At 47.5% G+C, this 22354-nt stretch overlaps 1 protein-coding gene across 4 annotated transcripts in view; it reads right to left on the bottom strand.

Moving 5' to 3' along the window:
• NRK (Nik related kinase) overlaps window positions 1-22354 on the bottom strand; it is a 720008-nt gene that overhangs the window by 368341 nt on the left and 329313 nt on the right. For all 4 annotated transcript variants that reach the window (XM_069212387.1, XM_069212389.1, XM_069212388.1 and 1 more), the window contains exon 7: window positions 219-349. In XM_069212387.1, coding sequence (XP_069068488.1) covers window positions 219-349 — 131 coding nt within the window. The remainder of the gene's footprint in view (window positions 1-218; window positions 350-22354) is intronic.

Below are 22354 nucleotides of genomic sequence, written 5' to 3'. Positions count from 1 at the left end.
ATTCGCAAATTTAAGGACAGAGTAAATGACCAGACACCCGTGTCTGATTTTAGGAGCAGACATAATTATCGCACACAAACCCTTGCCACTGGCATTGAAGGACATGGAACAAGACAGTATTTGCTGCAGTTCTACCTTTCAGGTATACATTTCCATTTTACTGGTGAAGACAATTCTCACAACGCTGTTTTGAATTATAAACCCGCAGCAGCACTCACTCGGTAATCGTAGGTGGAATCCGGGTTCTCATCGCAAGCAATGACCTCGGGCGCCATCCAGTAAGGGGTTCCAATGAACGTGTTCCTTCTCCCAATGGTCCGGTCCAGCTGAGCGCTCACACCGAAATCAACTGGAAAAGCAAGCATGTCGGAGGTAATGAACCACAGACTGAAAGCACACACGACAACATTTTGAAACGATTTATTTTCCACACGAATAGGCGTCTCGTATGAAAGTCATTTTGATTTTTATTTGGCTCGACTTTACATTTGAATCTAATTCACAACTGATGGGGAAATATGGTTGAGCTGTCTACTTTACTTGAAAAAACTTAGAAATGCAGAAATGAGAAAGAATTACAAAGACAAGTTTTACAGTTGCTCCTTCCGCCCAAATGCCCCGCCTCTATACCTGCTGCCCTTCGCGTACATTCCACTTCATCAGTATAAAAGGTCACTGTACTTCTAATGTGAAGTCGAAAAGGCTTAGGGCCAAATTTACATGGAATTGGTGCAGCGCCACAATTGGCTGCGCTGTGTCAGTTCTGAAACGCTGGGATGCGCTGTATTTACCAAAATATGGCGAACCCCTGTGTTTCCCCCAGCGCTGGTGCTAAATTTAGCTGCAAGCACCAACACAGGAATCCTTGCACCAAACGGAAGTATTGCTTATGTGCAGGGAGGCATCCCTTCCTGAACATAAACAATCACTAATGGCGGTTTGTAACTCTTATGTGTGCTGCATTCTGCAGCACACATAGAAGTAGCAGGAAGGGACACCTTCCTGCACATTTTTTTATTTAAATATATCTTTATTAACTTTCACTGCATTACATCTGCAACATTCTTGGTGACATCAACAGGTTTCCATTCAGTGTATATAATTGATCTTTGAATATACAACATATTCCTGCATTCTCTGATGCTCCCACCACATTTCTTTTTATCCTAGACGTGTTCAGTTTCCTTAAGGATGCAATGTGCCTAGGTTGTTTCAGTGACTTAGGGGTATATCCCTGTCCTGTGGTCGCATTTAACCTGGAGTGCCGGCGTGTCCGTATCGCAGACTTCTCTAAAACTACTTATTATTTTAACTTAATGGCGCTATTTCAAACAGGCTACATTCATGGCAGTGGTGGGTGTTACTCATTGTTTCCTTGTTCTTCTATATTTTTTTTTCTTCCCCTCTTTCATTCAACTGAGGCCGGGCCAGTACCTTCCTATGATTATTGTCCCTGTCTCCTCAAACTGAGATGGATGTGCTTGGGGGTTGAGAACATCCATGTCCTGTCTCTTGGAGTTCAGCCATCCCGTCCCCTTCATTGCCTGCTCCAGATGGTCCTGGTCACCCTCTCTCCACTCCTTCCCTCTTGGTTTTTCCATCCTGCCCCACTGCCTCGTGCCTTGCCCCATTAGTCACTCTGGGTTTCCACTGCCACCCCCCCTTCCTTAGTCTGACTATCCCATCTCAGGAGTATTTCTTCCCATGCCAGGGCAATGGGGGTTTGGCGCATACCCCTTGCCTCCTCACTTTTCAGCACTTGCAGTTCTGCTCAGGCCCACCTTGACACGTCCCGTCTCCATTCGCTCGCTGATGGGCAGCTGGGAGATTTCCAGCCCATCGTGATTTGTCTCCTATAGAGAACAAGTGCCAGGTCCAGGAAGCGTCCCGTCACTTTCCCTAGAGGCGCCTCCGCCCTCAAACCCAGTAAGCACAACGCTGGGGACCGCCCAATCTCCATCTCCATCACTCGTGCCAGGTCTGCCAGCGCCACATCCCAGCCCCTCTGGAGCTCAGGGCAGTTCCACACCATATGATCAAAGTCTGCCATTACGTTTCCACACCTAGGACATGACTTGGGGGTTCCCCCATAAATTCTTGTCAATCTGTGTGGGGTGAGGTATGTTCTGTGCATATAGTTGTACTGTATATACCTCAACCGGGTGTTTCTGGATAACGTCCGAGGATATGCTAGTGCCCTGCCCCACTCCGCATCTGTTAATTCCCTGCTCACTGTCTTTTCCCACTGTTCTCTTCGGGGCTGTAGTGCATCCAGTGATTCCTCATTTTGGGATCTGTAGATCCTAGCAATTAAGTGAGATTCCCCACCAGACGTTAGTAGTAAGTGTAGTATTCTGTGGGTGGGAGGCTCTGCATTAATCGTTCCCCAGTTTTCTCTAAGGGTGTGTGTTAGTTTCCTATACTGGAGAAACTGTCCCCTTGGAACGCCCATTTCTGTTAAGTCCGAAAAAGACCTCAGCACCCCCTCTCGGAACAGCGCCCCGACTGTCCCCACTCCCGCTTTCCTCCAGGGTCGGAGGCCAAAGCCCACCAGATTCCTCTCATCTGTTCCTTCTCCTAGTACTGAGAGTGGGAGCTCCGGGGAATAAGGCTGTCCCACCCCTTCTCTTCTCGTACTTTTATTCCAACATGCTGCTGCTACTCTCGTCATCATACTGTCCGCCTGCTTGGTCCCTTTCATATTCACCATCCGCGCAATGATTCGTTCCATTCCAATCTCTCCTTGAGCAGTGCATCTATCCAATTGTCCCTTTCCTCCCATCCACGCCGCAATCCACTGCAATTGTGATGCTAAATAATAAAACTCAAAGTCAGGGACTCCCAGGCCCCCCATGTGTGTCGGCCTACAAAGAGTCGAAAGTGGCGTACGTCTACGGCCTTCGTCCCATATAAGCTCCCTGATCAGCGTTTTAAGTTCGCGGAACCACGCCGAATTGACCAGCAGCGGCAGATTCGCGAAATAGTAAAGTAACCGGGGCAGGACTATCATTTTGGACAGTGCAACTCTAGCCATTATGGTTAGCCTCAGAGAGCGCAGAACTTCACTGAGGAACGTAGGGAGCGGAGTGCCCTCCCAAGATTGCCATCACGGAGGTCCCCCACCTCGTGGAACACCTGTATCCCCAGGTACTTAAATGTCCTCGGCGCCCAGCCTACATCCTCGGGGCACGAAACGGGCCGGTCACATCCCGCTAGCATGGGAAAAACATATGTTTTGCCCCTACTGAGATGCAGTACCGATAAGGACCCAAACTGCTCCAGGGCATCCAGAGCCCAGGGGAGTCTCGTCTCTCCGTCCCCGAGGTAGATAAGTATATCATCTGCATAAAGAGAATCAATGTGCTCCGATTGTCCCCATTGTATCCCTCTACCCCTGCCATCCCTTCGTAGTTGGGCTGCCAGCGGCTCGATGGCCAGTGTGAACAATAGTGGCGATAGAGGGCAACCCTGCCTAGTGCCCCTGTGAATTGGGTAGGTGTCAGATACCGTCTTGCCTGTCCTCACTCTAGCCAGGGGGGGACGCATATAGCAGGTCCACCCACTTTACCCAAACCTCTCCTAACCCCATCTTTCTCATCACTGTCCTCAGGTAGTCCCACCTAACTGAATCAAAGGCTTTTTCGAAGTCCACGGCGAGTAGTACCCCAGTCAAAGGTTTCGCTTCCCTGGGCATATGTAGGATGGCAAATAGCCGCCTCAAGTTAAGGGATGTGCTCCGATGCGGGACAAACCCGTTGTGATCCTCGTGTATCAGCTTGGGCATGTGGCCGAGCAGCCGATTGGCCAAGACTTTGCTAAGTATTTTAAAATCATTGTTCAGCATTGACAGGGGGCGAAAGTTAGCAACAGATGTCTCTCTAGCTTTAGATTTGGGCAGTGGGACCACCAATGCTTCCCTCAGTGTGGCCGGCAGCATACCCCGGCTCAGTGCCTCAGAGTACACTTCCGCCAGTCTGGGGGCCGGTAAGGTTTCGTATTTCTTATAGAAATCCATAGGCAAGCCGTCCGTCCCTGGTGTCTTCCCTGGCGCTAATTGCGATATGGCATTCCTTATCTCATCTACTGTCACAGCTGCTCCCATCTCCTCCTGTTCCTCATTTGCCAGCGTTGGCAATGGGAGTTGCTGCAGATACGCCCCAAGAGCAGGGTCGTCGAGCTCCCCCGGTTTCCTATGTAAATGAGCATAGTATTCCTTGAAAGCGTCATTTATAGCGTTCGGACCGTGTCTTCCCTCTCCCTCCATGGTTATCGCCTTGGTGATAGGCTCTCCTTCCCCTCCAGGTCTTACCAGCCATACCAGAATTCTGCCTGATCTCCCCTCCTCAGTGTGTAATGAGGCCATATAGTTTTGCACACTATGGCATCTAAGTTTTCCTCAACTTGGGAGTGGTCTCTCCGTGCCTGGGCATACTTTTCCCTTTCCTGCTCACCTGTTCCCTGTCTCCGTTCCCCCTCATGTATTTCCTTCTCGAGTCTGGTCAGTTCCCGTTCCAGCGTTCGTCTCACCCCCGTCGTCTGTCCCATGCAGTATCCCCTGGTTGTCACTTTAAGGGTCTCCCACTCAATGGATCTAGAGTCAGTGGATCCCTCGTTAATTTTAATATGGTCAGCCAGGAAGAGACGAAGGTCATTCCTGTACACCTGGTCCTCTAAGGCTCCAGGGGCCAATCGCCACATCGGGATGGGGGGCCTAACCTCCTTCACTCTCCAAGTCAGCAGTAGAGGATTATGGTCAGAGAGCGTGCGTCCCAGGTATTCAGAGTGGACCATCCCCTGCATCAGTGTTGCTGTACAAACCACCCTGTCAATTCTGGTGTGCACCCTGTGGAGTCCTGAGTAGTATGAATAATCTTTTTCGGCAGGGTTTTGCTCACGCCATATGCCTAATAATTCCCATGCATCTAGCCATTCTCTTAGTTTTTGGGCTACTCTGCTTGTCATTGCCCCAGATAGTGGCGGGGTGGAGCGGTCTAGTTCTATATCTAACACGCTGTTAAAGTCTCCCCCTAACAAGAGGCCTCCCCCCGCTGACTCGTGAGTTGACCTGACAGACGTGTCATAAAGGGGATCTGGTCCTGGTTAGGGGCATAAATGCAACTCAGGGTAATTGGCACACCGTGTAACCTTCCTTCTAAAACCACATATCTGCCTTCTTGGTCAATATTGGTGGATTCTACTACAAAGGGAACCACTAGCGTATGCAGAATACTCCGTGGCATACACCTGACCCCTCCATCTTCGCCTTATCTTTTCTGCTTCTCCTTTTGCTAAGTGGGTCTCTTGTAGTAACGCCACTTGGATACCCCTCCATTTTAGGTAGGACAGAATTTTGTGTCTTTTGTTTGGTGTTCCCATCCCCGCACATTCCATGTTAGCATATTATACTCTGCCATATCGGAAAGACATTCGTAACATTTCCTTCTTGGCCCGCCCCATTGGGCTGAGACCTTCTGCGTCTGACTGTATGTCTAATCCTAACAACCCACCTACTGCAGAGCGCCATCAAAACTAACAACCTTGAACCCCAACTCCCCTTCCCCAGGGCGCCCCTAAACAGAAGGCTGCCCAAAATACTGTGCAACTGTCCAACTCAGTCAAACTGTCAACTCTAGTTCTCGCCATACTGTCGGAATGGACGAGACTCTGGTGGGGGGGACCACGCCCGGAGGGGCCACCAGATCGCTGTCCATCTCCACCTCAGGGCTGCGCTGCTTTTTCGATTACCCAAGCTCATCCGCTGTCTGGGGGGTCACCCTTGGTGCCTGCACCAAGCATCTCGACCCGTCCACCGAGGACATCACCGTGCTGTCCGACTCTCCGCCTGAGTCCCTGGGGGGCGACTCTTCCCTGCTCATGGAGGCAGCAGCCTCTAGTGCTGCCTTTTTCCCCATTTCCTTTTGCGACTGGGTTGGTGCCAAGCGGGGTCGGTTCCTGGCTCGTCGTCTACCCGAGCCCCGGCGTACTCCCCCATTTGTGTGTCGCACCATTTGGGTCCCTCGGGCCTCCAGCCAGTCCCACGCCTCCTCGGGAGTCTGGAAAAATGTGGTCTTACCGTCCATGGTCACCTTTAGTTTTGCCGGGAAAAGGAGCGAGTATTGGATTCCTTCCTCTCTCAAGGCCCTCTTGACTGTCAGGAATGAGGCTCGCTTGGTTTGAACGTCCAGTGTGAAGTCGGGGAATAGTGTCACCTCCCCGTTCGCGACTTTAAAAGGGCCCGCTTCTCTGGCTCTTTGTAGAAGAATATCCCTGTCTCTATAGTGCAGGAGTCTGGCGATCACCACACACGGAGGACGACCCGGCGCCAAAGGCCTTGAAGGCACCCGGTGCGCCCGCTCCAGGGTGTAGAAAGGGGTCAGGAACCCCGGGGCCACGACCGTACGCAACCATTCCTCTAGAAACTTCAACATGTTCGCTCCTTCGGCCCCCTCCGGTAGCCCCCCCATTAGCACGTTGTTTCTGCGGCTTCTGCCTTCCGCGTCCTCTGCTCTTTGCTCTAGGCGCGCAACCCTATCTGTTAGGCACGTCACCTTGGCTTTTAGGTCTTTTTGTTGCGGTGCAATTTCAGCCAAGACATTCTCCGTGTCTTTTACTCTATCCACTAACTTGTGGTGGTCTGCCCTCAGCAGGCCAACTTCAACTGCGACCTGGTTGATATCACGTTGTAGAGTAGTTTTAGTGTCCTCAATTGCACCTAGGATCTTATCTAAGGTGTCCTGCACTCTAAGCTGGGGAGGGTCCAGAGGCTCTCCCTCCTTGCGTTCAGCGGGTGTCATATTGTCCATTATTTTACCTTTATGGCGATTCTTGGGGGACATCTGGCACCCGGGGAGGACCACCTCCCAGATCTGGGCGATAGGCCGGCTTTACTTCGGTCTCCTACACGATTCCTCCCTTCCCGCTCTACTCAGGCTGGGCCGAGTTCTGGGATCTCGCTGGCTTCCGTTTGGCCTCCCCCTTCGCTCTCCGCCTCCAATCCCCGTGGCAACTTATCGTACCAGGCCTGCCGGGATCCCACAGACAGTCGGTGTCTCTTTACTCGTCACCGTTCGAGGCCGGAAGGCCCCTCAGCCCAGGTTCCGCAACCGCCCGCCGGGGTTTCTCTTTCTCTGTTTATTATATATTTATTTATTTATTTAAGGGCCCCCTTCAGGGTGCTGATCTTTGGGGGCGCAGGTGTGTTCCAGTGGAGCCCTGCCGGAGTGCCAGGAGAACCACCTGCTGCACTCACCCTACTCCGGGGCGCCGATTTCGGGCCTCCGCCATCTCCTTTCTGTTCCTCGGTGCAGCCCCGTGAAGTTCTTATATGTCCAGCGGGTCAGATCCTGTGTTCTCTCTGCCAGACTCCGGGCGCAGGTGCCGATTGTCCAGCGATCGGGGCCCAGCGGCTCTGCCCGCCTCCTTGCTGCTGTGTTTCTTTGGGGCTCGCTCCTCGAGTCTCCGCAGGAAGCCCTCGGCACTCCTTCGACCCAGTGAGTGCCCCCTGGTCCCAGCGCCGTCACCCGCTAAGCCGCTCCGCTCCCGGTCTCTCCTGTTCCTCGTATGCCGCCGGCCCTCTCTTCGCTGGCCGCGTGCTCATACTCAGGTCCCTGGCTCCACAGGGCCCGCCGAGCAGACAGCTCCGAAGTTCCCCAACCTTCACCGGAGCCTCTCAGCCTCGCTCCGTTCGGGATCCACGGTTTTGCAGTGTCCTCCACAGCTCTCCCGCTCTGCGATTGCGGTTTGCCCCCAGGGCTGGGTGTAGATTTAACAGGATTATTTGCAGGCCCCTCCGGAGCTCCTAACTTATGCGTGCGCCATCTTCGATTGCGCGGCCACGCCCCCACCTTCCTGCACATAAACAATCATTCATACCATTTTGCTCTTTCCATGTGCACCGCAGAATGCAGCCTACATGGAAAACGCAAAAACGAGGAGAAATAAAGGTTTTTCTCCTCATTGCACAATGCTAACACCACCCTTGGGGGGCTGTTAGTTTTTGACGCTGGCTCAGATTTACAATTCCTTGTAAGTCTGAGGAAGCATCAAAAGCAAGACTCATTGCACTGCTCTATACCGACAAACTGCATGGGAGGTGCCTATATTTACAAGGCGGCGCTAAGGCACAAAAAGTTGCTTAGGGCTGCTTTGTAAATATGGCGCAGTGCACAGCACCACCATAGCGAAACAAAAAGTGATTCTCCAGTGGCGCTAGGGGCTTGTAAATATTCCCCATAACAGTGCTTTGAATTTAGCATCATTTGGAACCAGATTTTTACTGAAGAGTGTATATTGTTTGCAGGATCTGGTGTAGTAATATGGGGCAACTGCATGCTAACTCCTACTAAGGTGCTCGTTACGAATGGCACAGAAACTGCATGGGAGATACCAGGGCTGGAAATAGTGATTCCAGATGGTACATCCCCACCAGCTTATGGAAAATAAGAAATGTAGTCCTTGAGTGGGGAATATCCCAGCACACCCAGAACTACCAGTAATGTGTGATCAGTGGAGTGGACAAGCAGGGCATGCTCAGGGTCTTCTGTGGGCAGCATTTCATGGTGTGAGAGAGGGGCAGATAGTGCCTCTGCCCTTTGGCAGCCAGTGGTTTTCTCTGGTCTGTTTCTGCAACTGATGAAGTAGAACGCATCCATTAATTTCAGGAGCTGGAACACTGGGCTAAAATAAATTGTCCAGGTGTGTATCCCTACCATGTTCCTATGAGGGCCTAAGTGTATGCACATGTTGCTACCTATCATGTGTACTTAGATTCTGAGGCTGTAGACAAGCAGTTTCATCTGAACAACTTTGTACATACAGGGCCTGATTTAGAGTTTGTCAGGGTGGTTAATCATCACAAACATGAGGGATATCCCGCCCGCCGTATTACAATTCCCAAAGGCCATAATGGAATTGTAATATGGCTGATGGGATATTCATCACATTTGTGACGAGTAACCCCCTCCGCCAAACTACAAATCGGGCTCTCTGTGTGTTAGTTCCATGTGCTCAAATACAAGCCAACAGCACAGGCCCACATGCTACAGTACATTCATGGCATCTGAGCTGTGACTGTGGTTTACCTTTAGCTTCTAGAGCCTACACAGGGGATACCAGGCAAAGTGCATGTGCACTCCCTTGTGATATATGCCTCAGCAACCATCCTAGACATTGCTTTTCAACAAGCAACTAAAATGCTGTTTAATCATCTATTAGACACAGGTATTTTAGAAACTGTGCCACCAATTAAAGACACTATAGTGCCATCAAAATGTGAATGGCATATCAAACCCCCCGTCGTAGACACCGCAGTTTATAAGCCACAATTACAACAAGAGCTATGTCCTTGCCATTAAGGAGACTGTTAAAATACGACAGTCTGATCGAATCCCAAACATCTTGACAAAGACCCATGCACTTTATAAAACATGTTGGCATTATCATTCTTTGGTATAAAGACTGACCTAAATGGATTGTTATAATAAGGTTGGAGAACAAAAAAATAATAATTCAGAAAATGTTTAGGCATGTGAGTGCTGCATAATAGGACATCCAATTTTATGTAGGATGCAACACGTAGTACAGTATTGTATAGCAGAAAGAGCAGATTAAAGCAGTAAAAACATAAAGAGGCAACGGGGTGGCTGAGCTCATGGACTTCATTTGGTTCATGCTAAATCCCAACACACATCCTTCCATAAGATGTATTACTCCTCCAATGGAAGGTGACAGGATTTAGGCAGAGGGTACCTAGATTTTCCTAGAGTAGATAGCCATTACTCTTACAGTACTCCCGCCTTAGTCCGGAATTCAAGGAATAAATCAGGAGTGCATTTGGCTTACCCCTGGCTTACTTACACCTGAAGTACAGGAGTAGTAAGTGAAGAGTACTGTACGACTAAGCCATAAGAACATTTTGCAGAGCCCACTTCTTGTCAGGGGCATAGCTTCCTTGGTTTAGCAGGTACCAGGGCCCAGAGGTCTGAAGCGTGCACTGAACAGCATTGAACGTTGATTATTGATGGACTTTATAATTCAAACATCAGCAAAGAGGTCCATTTCCTACCTGCACTAGGCACTGGTTATGCTACTGCGTCTTGTCACATCACCATCCTAACACAAAGCAAAAATACTAACAGTTACGATATAATCCATACATTCCATTCCACTCTATGATGTAAACAGCTATGTGCCAGACATTCAACCAGCACAAGGCAGCTCCTCCCAAGAGACCCGACAGGTTAAACGTCTTAATTATTCATTCCCTGTTGTTAGAGAGGCTGGGGGGGCTACAATTCCTACTCTATAGGGATTCTAAACACCAGGGTTCCCAACAGTAGGACACTGTGCTCCAACAATGGTGTATAAAGATCTGTAAGTTGTGGACATGGAGGCAAGGGCAGGTGGGCCAACCCTAAAAGTGGTGGAGAGTATTGATGGGACTATACCATGAAAGACACTCCTAGATTGTTAAAGCAGCTTTAAGAAAATCCAGTTTAAGGTTAAAAAGGGACTACAACACTCATATTGTAATGTGGTGGAGAAGAAGGGATTTCTCCACTTCACAGAGAAAACAATCCCTCAGTGAGAAAAAACGTTGTATGCTCAAATGTAAATTTCCACTTTCAGATTTTCCACTAAGGCGTTCCCTGAAGTTACCCTATCATATGTGTTTGTATTTAGTGTATAACTGCAGAAATTGAAGTTTGCTCAATGATTTCTGTACCTCTCCTCGCCCTCTAGGCATTATTCAAATGTTAATTTCATGCAGAATTGACGCATGTGGTATTACCTGAACAGTCCCAATTCAATTAGAAACAAGAGGTGAAATCCAATTTGGAATTACCTCGAAACATATAATAAAGGCCATATTGTAAACTATGTATGTGTAAACTTTGTGAAAAACGAATACTTCAGTAAATCTAGGATTGTCATTGATTTCAGAGAATGACATTAGAATTCTTTGCAAAAGCACATAAAGTCATGAATGTTCTCCAAATCTAGGAGTAAACCTACTGGAGTAGATTTCTGATGTTCCTCACTGTAAATCAGGCCCTTCAATTTCCGGGACCGGCAAAGTCGTGTTCCCATGACATGAAGACGTATGGCAATGCTGTCTTTTTCTAGGTAGGGAATCTTTGCTAAAATAGAGTTAGAGTCAACCTTGCAGTCAACCATGTTACATGTATTGCAACCTAGCAAAGGCAAACCTGAAACGGAGAGAGCTATTTTAAATATGCCCTAATACATTATGCTCCTGGAATGATATGTGCGTTTCTGTGGAAGAAACATAGGGGCATATTTATACTCTGTTTGCGCCGGATTTGCATTATTTATTTTGACGCAAATTCGGCGCAAACATAACTTCATATTTATACTTTGGCGCTAGACCCGTCTAGCGCCAAAGTTATGGAGTGAGCGCCATTTTTTGTACGTAAAAACCTACCTTGCGCTAATGACATGCAAGGTAGGCGTTCCTGTGCAAAAAATGACTCTTTTGTGCGCCTTATTTATCCTCCGGCGTCAAAATGACGCGCAGGAGGAAACGGGCCTTAAAACATGGCGCCAAGCCAGATTTGCAACGTTTTTTAACGCCTGGGTCAGGGCAGCCATTAGGGGACCTGTGGGCTCATTTCCATGGTGGGAGACCATGGAAGCAATCCACAGGTGCCCTTCCCTGCACCCAGTGGCACCCCCTGCCACCCTCGCCCACCCCTGGAAGACACCCATGGATGGGGGGACCCATCTACGGTAAGTCCAGGTAAGTTTTGGTAAGTATTTTCTTTTTTAAGTGGCATGGGTGGGCCCAACTTGGGCCCCCCTACATGTCACTGTGCCCAATGGCCATGCCCTGGGGACACAAGTCCCCTGGGCATGGCCATTGGGCAGGGGGCATGACTCCTGTCTTTGCTAAGACAGGAGTCATTTCCATGGGGGTTGTGGGTCAAAAAATGGCGCTAGTCAGGTTAGAGCCAATATTTTTTACTCCAACCTGACTTGCACCATTCTTTGGCGCACAACCACCAGTCTTCCCTTCACCTCCGCTGCCCGGTTACCGTCATTTATCTTGACGCTAACCAGGTCGCAGCGCCGGCTACCGTCATTCCATAAATAAGGCGCCCGGCTGGCCAGTTGGAATTGAGGTAGCCGGCGTTAAACTTTTTGACGCAAATCTGCGCTAGCGCAGATTTGCATCAAAAAGTATAAATATGGGTCTCATTGATATAAAACAGCGACTAGTCAAGAAGAATTGCGACACTATGGAAAATGTCCATGGCACAAATAATTAAATTTTTAGTTTTCAACAGGGCCCAGTGCACTTTGCACACACTTCCAACCCACATTGAAGGCTAGGCAGGATACTTTAGTTTAATCTATACGCCAAGTCAAGACTTACATTTATTGTTCTTGAAATACTTTGGCCCATATTTATACTTTTTGACGCAAACCAGCGCCGGCACTGGTTTGCGTCAAAAAATTTACCGCCGGCTAACGCCATTCCTATGCGCCAGGCGGGCGCCTTATTTAAGGATTGACGTTAGCCGGCCCTACGGGCTGGTCAGAGTGAAAAAAAATGACTCAAACCAGGCAGCGCCGGCGTAGGGAAAAATGGGGGTTGTGCGTCAAAAAATGGTGTAAGTCAGGTTAGAGTAAAAAATCATGGCTCTAACCGGACTTGCACCATTTTTTGATGCACAACCCCCATTGAAATGACTCCTGTCTTAGCAAAGACAGGAGTCATGCCCCCGTGCCCAATGGCCATGCCCAGGGGACATCTGTCCCCTGGGCATGGCCACTGGGCACAGTGGCATGTAGGGGGGCCCACGTTAGGCCCCCCTATGCCACTTTAAAAAAAAAAAAAATTATACTTACCTCAACTTACCTGTACTTACCTGGGATGGGTCCCCACATCCATGGTTGTCCTCCAGGGGTGGGCGAGGGTGGCAGGGGGTGTCCCTGGGGGCAGGAAAGGGCACCTCTGGACTGCTTCCATGGTCAGAGACCATGGAAGTGGGCCCACAGGTCCCTTAACGCCTGCCCTCACCCAGGCGTTATAAAACGACGCACATCAGTCTGTGCGCCGTTTTTTAAGGCCCGCCCCCTCCTGTGCGTCAAAATGACACAGGAGTATAAATAAGGCGCACAGGCCTTAAAGTCATTTTTTGGACGGGAACGCCTACCTTGCATGTCATTAACGCAAGGCGGTTTCCCACATCCAGAAAACGACGCACACAGAGGGATTTTGACGTTCGCGGTGTTGGGCGTCATAGTATAAATATGGTGTTAGGTTTGCGCCAAATGTGCGTCAAAATTTTTGACGCACATTCGGCGCAAACAGATTATAAATATGCCCCTTTGTTACATAACAATGGGGTAACCCAGTAAACCCTAGGACCTGGGTACAATATGTTACAAAAAACACTTGGGCCCATATTTATACTTTTTGACGCAAACCAGCGCCAGCACAGGTTTGCGTCAAAAAGTTTAACACCGGCTGCCTCCATTCCAATGCACCAGCAGGCCAGACCATGTTTTTGGTCTATTCAAAGATTCAGAGATGGAATCCCTGAAATGTTGCAGATCTGCTTCCTCCTGCCTTGGAGGAAAAAGAGGCAGAAGACAATGATGGTCTATCCTGCATTGAAATACAACAAAGTGGGTTTGTGAGCAGTTTGTGCTATTTGTGGTTTGTAAAAAAAAAAAGTGATGGTTGCAATTCTTGAATTAATCTCAGCCACTGATAATTATTCAGGACTTCATACCAATCAAAGTATTTCTGCCCACCATGCCACCGCAGATTAAACCCCTCAAGAAGCAAATCACACTTGGTCCTGCTCCAGTAGCAATAGTCGAGCCTGAACTGCCAAACCAGGTCCTTTCTGAATTGGAACACATGCAACCCAAAGTTCTAACCAGCTCTCCCAGTGCTAGGCCCCTCTGACCAGTCTCAACATGCTTCCCTGACAGGTCCTCTGCACAGGTTGCCCTACCAGCAGCACCAAGGTCTCCTGTCCAAAGGAGCCTTGTTAGCTGCATTGCCCTCAGGGTCTTGCTCTCCTGGTTCCCACTCCTTTTCCCACCCTTTCAGCTCCCCGCAACTCTCCCTCCCTCGTAGGATCTATTTAATGGAGGCCACAGTGCAGCCTCCCGTGAGCAGGTCCTATCTAGCTCTCCCAGGCCAGGCTCTCTGCCCAGTGCTAGGCCCCTCTGATCAGGTTCGACCTAACAGGTCTTCTGCATAGGTTGCCCCTACCAGCAGCATCAAGGTCTCCGGTCCCCAGGAGCTGCATTGCCCTCGGGGTGCGGCTCCCCTGTGCTCCTGGTTCCCGCTCTTCCCTTCCACTCCTGGTTCCTGAACCTTTTCCCACCCTCCTGCCTCCCCACACCCTTCCCCGTCCTAGGACATATTTAATGGAGGACACAGCACAGCCATGCAGCAGACATGGCAGCGGTTGTGCCGCCGGCAAGCCAAAGTCATGCCAAAGACAATCCCATCTGTGCCTGTTGGTGCCTGGACTGCACCTCGCGGCAGGAACCCTGGACTTCTGGACGGCTGTAGATACTCTGCCGCCGATCTTCAGTCCCTCAACCCTGTCGCAACAACAACTGCTGATTGGCATCACCCTGTGCCACAGTGGGACCATTTAACTGCCACATCTGCCGCTTCAATCAATCATGCAATTAATCAACAAGTACTTGTAGAGCACGGGTTATCACCCATAGGGTCTCAAGGCGCTGTGGTGAGCATGTTGATTATTCACAGAGCCAGGTCGAGATCCTTCCTGAATTGCTTCAGTGATGCCGCCTGTCTGAGTTTGAGAGGGAGGGTTTTCCATGTCCAGGCTGCAAGGTAGGAGAAGGATCTGCCTCCAGCTGTGCTTTTCCTGATTCTGGGGATGGCAGCAAGGGAGAGGTGTAAGGATCGGAGTTGCCTGCCGGGGTGTAGAAGCTCAGGCGGTGGTTGAGGTAGTCTAGTCTGATGTTGTGAACTGCCTTATAGGTGTGAGTCAGCAGCTTTAAGGTGATGTGTTTGCCAACAGGGAGGCTGTGGATGTCTCTGAGGTGGGTGGAGATGTGGTTGTGGTGGGGGATGTCCAGGATGAGTTTGGCTTCACATACACACCAGGACCAAGTACCCCTACAGCTTCCCCTATTGCACCGTCAGCACCAAACAACAACACTCCGGTCCAACTCAGTTGCATCTCAATCAGTGCCAGATCCCTCTGCAAGCATGCCACCGAAATCTGAGACACCGTTTCCACCTTTACCCCGATGTAACCTTCATTACTGAAACCTGGATCACCCCAGCCTCCACACCGGACATCACCACAGTAACTCCCACCACATACAAGATGAAACACTGGGACTGCACCAACAAACACAGAGGCAGCATTGCCGCCTTACATAAGGAGTCAATCTCCTGCACCATCACCAATGATCAGACCACGCCAATCATGGTACACATGAACTTCCAGCTCCACACTGACAACACCACCACCCTCAAAGGCGCTCTTGCCTACAGACCACCAGGACCTTGGACTGGAATCAGCAACGCCATTGTTTAATTCATCTCTCCGCTCGCCATAGATTCCAAACACTACATCTTCCTAGGAGACCTCAACTTCCACCTTGAAGACCCCACCAACTTCACTGACCTCTTGGAAAGAATGGACAACATCGGGCTCAAGTAGCTAGTCACCGATCGTATGCTGATAGCAGGACACACTCTGGACCCCATTTTTTCATCTAGCAACAGAATTAGACACAACCACTCCTAGCACCTCACCTGGTCGGACCACTCCTTCATGCACTTCGGACTCCAGACATACCTGCACCATCCCCAAGCTCCACAGTGCACCCTGCCACTGCTGGAACAAGGTCTCCCAGCAGCGATGGGCTGATGCCCCGGCCACCACCCAGGCCTACCACCCCCAAACCTGCACCTTGCAGTAATGAACTTCAATGACTGTATCATCAAGCCGCTGACCAAGTCACTCCCACCATATCAGGTAGAGCTCTCGGACCAGCCATGTAAGCCACTTCATACACCCCAGAACTCAGCCAGACCAAATGCAGATGCAAAAAACTCGAGAGAAAATGGTGCACCAGAAAGGACAAAATTGACAGAGCCGCCGTCAAATCAGCCCTCAATGTCTACTGTCGACAGATCAGAACAGCAAAGAAGGAGGCCCTGACCTTTCGGATCAACACTAGCGCCAACTGAACCAAAGAACCCTTCACTATTGTCAGAGTTCATCTGCTCTGCAGCAACTGAAAATGCAATCCCCGCATCACAGAAGCTCTGCGATGCCCTTGCCAACCACTTCCACAACAAAATAGCAGCCATATACAAGAACTATAACCCCCAACCTTCCAATAACCCCATCCTCTAGCCTACCACCACTACCGACCACAAGCTCAATGACTGGAAACAACTCAGAGAATCAGAAACAACCGCCCTTATGAGCTCGATCCACTCTGGAGCACTAACTGACTCCTGTCCCCACTGACTCTTCAACTCGAGATCAGCCGCCAACACAGCACTATCATCAATGCTTCACTGGCCACAGCTACCTTCCCTGGTGCCTCTAAACATGCAGTGGCCAGACCCCTCCTCAAGAAACCCTCGGCAGACCCAAATGATCTACAAAACTACTGGTAACGCGTCCCTTTATGATAATTTATTACACTTCAGGACTCGTTTTAGGCCAATGAATCTTTTAACCAAGTTGAGAGACACCTTAGGACGAGATAGCTAATCAATATGTCAATCAATACGTCAATAATGTCATCAATACTTATCACAACAATACATTTCACTTTAGTCAAAGTCATTAATCAATTCAAGACACTACCATGACCTTGCAGTCATGAATAACCACACCAGTTTAGTAGAATTTTATGAGTTTCATTCCCTATTGGTTACAATTCTAAAAGCAGATGCGCTAATCTCAAAACCAAGAAACATAAGAGCATAGTCACGATATGGCAACTTTGGTAAGATTTCATTAAGGCGAGAATCACAAACAACAGACCATAATACGGCGTGAACATAGATCAATTTATCAGAGTGTCAATTGTGCGTCAGTTCAACAAAGCATAGATTCGGTCGTTTGTCTATTTGCGTCAGTTCAGTGAACACCTGTCCTAACCGCTAATTAGCATTGGCATGTTGGGCTTCATGCAAAACAATTTAGAACACCCATTTGGAAAACATCTAACTATGGTCTCTGTCAAAAGTAAGCAGTTGGTACCTAGAAAGGAAAAGCAAACAGACAAATCACAAATGCATTGTCATAATTACCCTCCAAGGTTTAGGTCAGCGCACAGGTTCAGTCTTCGTCTTCAGGACATCTGTCAAATCGCCATCAGTTAGAACTCAGCTCCGGGGAAAAAGGGGCACTTCCCTCATAAGGAGGTAAAGTGTAAAATGGACAATCTAAGGACGAGGATGATTCTAAGCGAACCAATAAGTCACCAAACAGAGTGACAACGTTTCTGGATAAAATCAATAGCATTCCCTACCTAACTCTCAATGGCTCCCCGTGTCATGGGTTTTTATCCCTTTTTCGTTGTACATTCCCCTAAAATTCTATTGGACCTTTGTTATACCCCACTATCTTTAACCTATTAGAAAACAGATTATGTCATTAATCTTTCACCCCATATTATTTTACAAGTCTCTCATTGGTCCTTATGTTCGATGTCTTCAGAGGTAGCACATCCGGTATGATTTCATCTTTCTGTAATTCTTTGCACATCTTTGGTCAGTAGCTCCATTGTCTTCACCGGTTTGAATGACCTTGTACATTACATTAATCTACACTGTTGCATTTTGTCTTAATAATTTCTACAAGCAATGTGGAATTCATGGGAAAGGATCTAGTATGGTTACATTTAGCTTCTAGTTTGAAGGAAAACAAGAGGTCATGTCCTTTTGCGAGTCAGCACACTGCAAGATAGGAAAAATACATTTAATATGAGAGCCAAATAGCTAAGCTTCGGCTCATGCTAACTTAAGGCCTACAAGGATTTCAGCACAAATTCAATAACGCAATCATTAATAATTAGTATAAAACTTATTCAGTATAACATTTTATAAACACTTTAGTCATCATTATTAGTCCACATATACATTGACGGCCACTCCCCGTGGTCACATTTCAAGTGCACGTTTAAACAAAATTCACTACATCTGTTGCTATACGGCATTGTCACACATTAATTCATAAACATTGCATGTTAATATAGATTATATAAGCTACGCTCTCTCAGTCCCTCCTCTGATGACGTTCGTCATCACACAAACCTTTCCCTTTTTAACCTTTCATTTTAATTTTTCACCTTGTGCATAATGCGCATTTCAACATCTTGTCCCTTGTGTGAACTTTCCCAAATTTCATTAAACATTTTCTCCCTTTCACTTTCCTCATTTTTCTTATTTCTCTTTGTCCAATTTCTTTTAATTTTGTCATTAATTTTGCATGCTCCCCATAAACCTAATAGACAGGCCAGAACAATTAATAGACCCCCTAATATTTTTGCAAGAACCCCATTCCAAATGTTGCTAAACCAGCTCCCTACTCTGGCAATTCCTTTTCCCACTTTCTCCCACACTCCAGGTTCCTTCAAATCCTTCAAATCTGCACTATCTCTAGTTAGGTTAGTAAGCATACCTCTAATCTTTTTACTATTATCCAGTATATACGAGCAACAATGACGCTCGTTGAGCATCTTGCAGACTCCGCCGCCCTTTGCTAAAAGAATGTCTAAAGCAAGCCGATTTTGAAGAGTCATAGCTCTCTCCGCAGCAAGTTCAGTATCAGTATCTATCAGGAGTATAGCCCCTGTAAAATTTGTCAGCATGTTATCCACAATAGTAGACAACTTTTGAATCTTTATGGAGTTTAAGGTAACCCCTACTGAAGGAATCATGGCTCCAAATATGTCACCAACGACAGCAGCCGCTGTCTCTCGTTTTTGTCTAGCATGTTGTATTTCAGACGCTTTAGGTATTTGTTTTAAGTCATCAATTTGGTAAATCTTTGGGAAAACTATTCCCAAATAGAATGTCCCATACCATCCCTTAGGGAGACGTAATAAGCATTAAGTCCACAGATCTAATAGATCTCAGGGATCGCTGGATCCTGTCCATTTAACATGAATGTCCATTTACTCTGAAACAAAAACACATGCCTGCATTCACTCGTTCCCACAAATAAAGTGTCATGTTCAGATTTCGGCCTATATATACAAAGCCTTCCTACATGTAATGCATCTATAGCTAGTTTGCCTTGTGTCTTTATTGCAATGTAAGCATAATCATTTGCATATGTGCGTTTCTCTAGCCCCTTTTCTAGTCGTTCTTTCAAAGCTTTGCGTCTATCATCAGTGTGATCTAAAAAGCTTTTCTCTACAGGTGTTAATAAGCAAGTTAGATTATTGCAGTGTGCATAAGCTGTCCCAAATGTAAGTGTTGGTTCAAAGAAACCTCTAACTATTTTTATACTATGCTCTTTAGCTAATTTGTTCAGAAACTCAATCACTGGCACAAAAGAAAACACCGCATCCAAATTTGAATAAAAGTATTGCACATGTTCTTGATTATAGAATCTTGTTAGTAGCAAACTACAACTTATCCCGTAAGTAAATGGAAGACTATGATAAGTGACCCCTTCTTGTACTGATGAGGGAATCTTTGTGCACACATAACAGTTTTTCGCGTCCATTGTTTCAACATACTCATTCAGCAAGCGATAGAAGACATTTGTGGAGATTTCCCCTTTTGAATTAGTTCCCTCATGCAAGTGTTTTGTATCCTGCTCAAACTTTTCCCACGGTGTTAGTATTGTAGTCTCAGGTTTTGAAGCATTGTTAGTTGCTTTCTTATCTAACCACGGCATTCCTACAATCACACCTACAATTATTATCGCACACACAATACCTAATATAATACTTAACCTACCACACACTTTACCTTTCTTGCTACTACCTCTATTGTGAGCTATGGTCTGTAAAGAATCAGATAGCAGAATAACTCAAAGAAAAACAATCGACTTGAGGACGATATTAAAGCTCTTTTTTTTTTTCTTGTTGCAAAGTCTCTCTCTCTCTCTCTCTCTCTCTCTCTCTCTCTCTCTGTGTGTATTTACAGCATTTCACTCACTCCAGGACCCTTTTGTTAATCAGGTTAGCAGCTTGTCATAAACGGTCTTCAAAGTCAATTCAGGTTATCAGTGTCACATCCAGTAGTTTATAAGTCTTTTTCTCAGCTTTTCAGCTTTCAATTTAAATTTCAATTTTAACACAGTCTCTTCCTCTGATTGATTTCAGATACCGTAGTATTGACCTGGTACTTCTCGATCAAAACAGAACGCTAAGAATTCTTGTTGCCATTCAGATGTCGTTGCATATGCCCATTCAGGACCTGCGTACCTTCTATTTGCAGTTCTCTTTCTTTTCAACCTGCGTTCACTTTGCAATTCTCCTTCACTTAGATCCTCTACTCGGGATGTATCAGTTTCTTCTGTTATTGTTTCACCTGGTACAACCTTTTCTTTCGCAGCCTGTTTCTCTGACCAGTTATCACCTTTATTCGTCTTCTTCCTGCTTGCCCTTTCAGGACGCTGAACAGCACCCTCCTCTTGGGCTATGGTGTTTTCTCTTGACGGACCTGCAACTGGCTCAGGGCATGCCGGTGTGCTTTGACCTCTCTCTACTATTTCCCCTTCTTCTTCTTCTGGGTCTGTAACAGGTTCAAGCTCTAACCCGTACCCGTCTACTTCTGGGAGAACCTCTCCTTGATTTAGTTCTCCTGCTTCCTCTATTGAGATAGGCTCACTGTCACCTCTCTCTGACTCGTTTACTGTTTGAGGGACTAGGCTGTTCTCAGTGGGCTCTCCTGCAGTCTCAGTTCCCCCTTGGCTGTTTTCTGGCCCTGAAACTTCCTTCTCTGGAATTGCTGAGTCGGAAACTTCAAGTTCCTCATCAGTTGGACATGTTACCTTCTTTGTGTGACTGGCCATGTATCCAGTTTGGAACGCCTGCACATTTCACAGCAGTGGTTGTTGTCAGTATTACTTGGTATGGCCCCTTCCAGCGCGGCTCCAAACACCACTTTCTCACGTGCTTCTTGACAACCACCCAGTCACCGGTCTGCAGGGCGTGACCTGGATCACTGATCGGTGGCAATGTGTTGGCTTCCACCTGGTGGGAAAAAGAGCGAACCACATCAGCCAAACCTTTGCAGTAGTCCAACACCATATCATCCGTGATATTCACAAGAGCATTTGCAGGTACTGCGGGTAGCCTCATTGCTCTGCCCATCAATATCTTGTGAGGAGATAGTCCTGTCTTCTTATCAGGGGTGTTTCTCATTGACATCAGCACTAACGGTAATGCATCTGGCCATTTCGTATTGGTAGCTGTGCACATTTTTGCCATTCTCGACTTCAAGGTACCATTCATTTGTTCTACTAGTCCTTTTACTTCAGGGCGGTAACTACAATGCAGCTTCTGTTCAATGTCTAATGCAGCACACAAGAGCTTAATCACCTCATTGTCGAAGTGTCTGCCCCTATCTGATTCTAAAGAGACCGGAAAACCGAACCTGGGTATTAATTCTCTAAGCAACAGCTTTGCAACTGTGGGACTGTCTTTTCTACGTGTAGGGTAGGTTTCAATCCAATGGCTGAAAACACACACAATCACCAACACGTACCTTAATCCTCCACAAACAGGCATCTCAATAAAATCCATTTGCATTTTGCTAAATGGACCGCCAGCTCTCCCTATGTGGCTCAAAGTTACCAAAGTCCCTTTTCCGGCATTCATCTGTTGACAGATGATGCACCTGTGACAGGTAACCTCTGCAGCTTGTCTGAATTTTGGGTTAAACCAGTCAATTTTGAATGACCTGATCATTGCATCTCTCCCAAGATGTGCCTGTTCATGATAAAGCCTTGCAAATTGTGACAAGAGACTGTTTGGCAAAACCAGCTTCCCCTCCTCTGAGACCCATAAGTCGTCAGCTCTCTGTACACATTGCATTCTCTGCCAGGAGCGTTTCTCCTCTCTGCTAGCACAACCCTGTAGTGATTTTAACTCATCTAATGTATCAACCACCCTTAATGCAAAGTTCAAGCATGTTTCATTTTCAGTTTGCGGTAACAATTCCCACTGATCCTTGAACGATATACAGTTCAATGCACCAAACCTTGCGACTTGATCTGCATAGCCGTTTCCCATTGACACAAAGTCTTGTGATTTAACATGAGCATTGCATTTCACCACGGCAATTTCAAGAGGTAACTGAATCGCATGCAACAAGTCCTTAATGTGTTCTCCATTTTTCACT

This window comes from Pleurodeles waltl, chromosome 2_1, assembly GCF_031143425.1.
Source record: "Pleurodeles waltl isolate 20211129_DDA chromosome 2_1, aPleWal1.hap1.20221129, whole genome shotgun sequence".
NCBI lineage: Eukaryota > Metazoa > Chordata > Amphibia > Caudata > Salamandridae > Pleurodeles > Pleurodeles waltl.
Note: the sequence above shows the minus strand (reverse complement) of the source record. Positions and strands in the feature narration are given on the sequence as shown.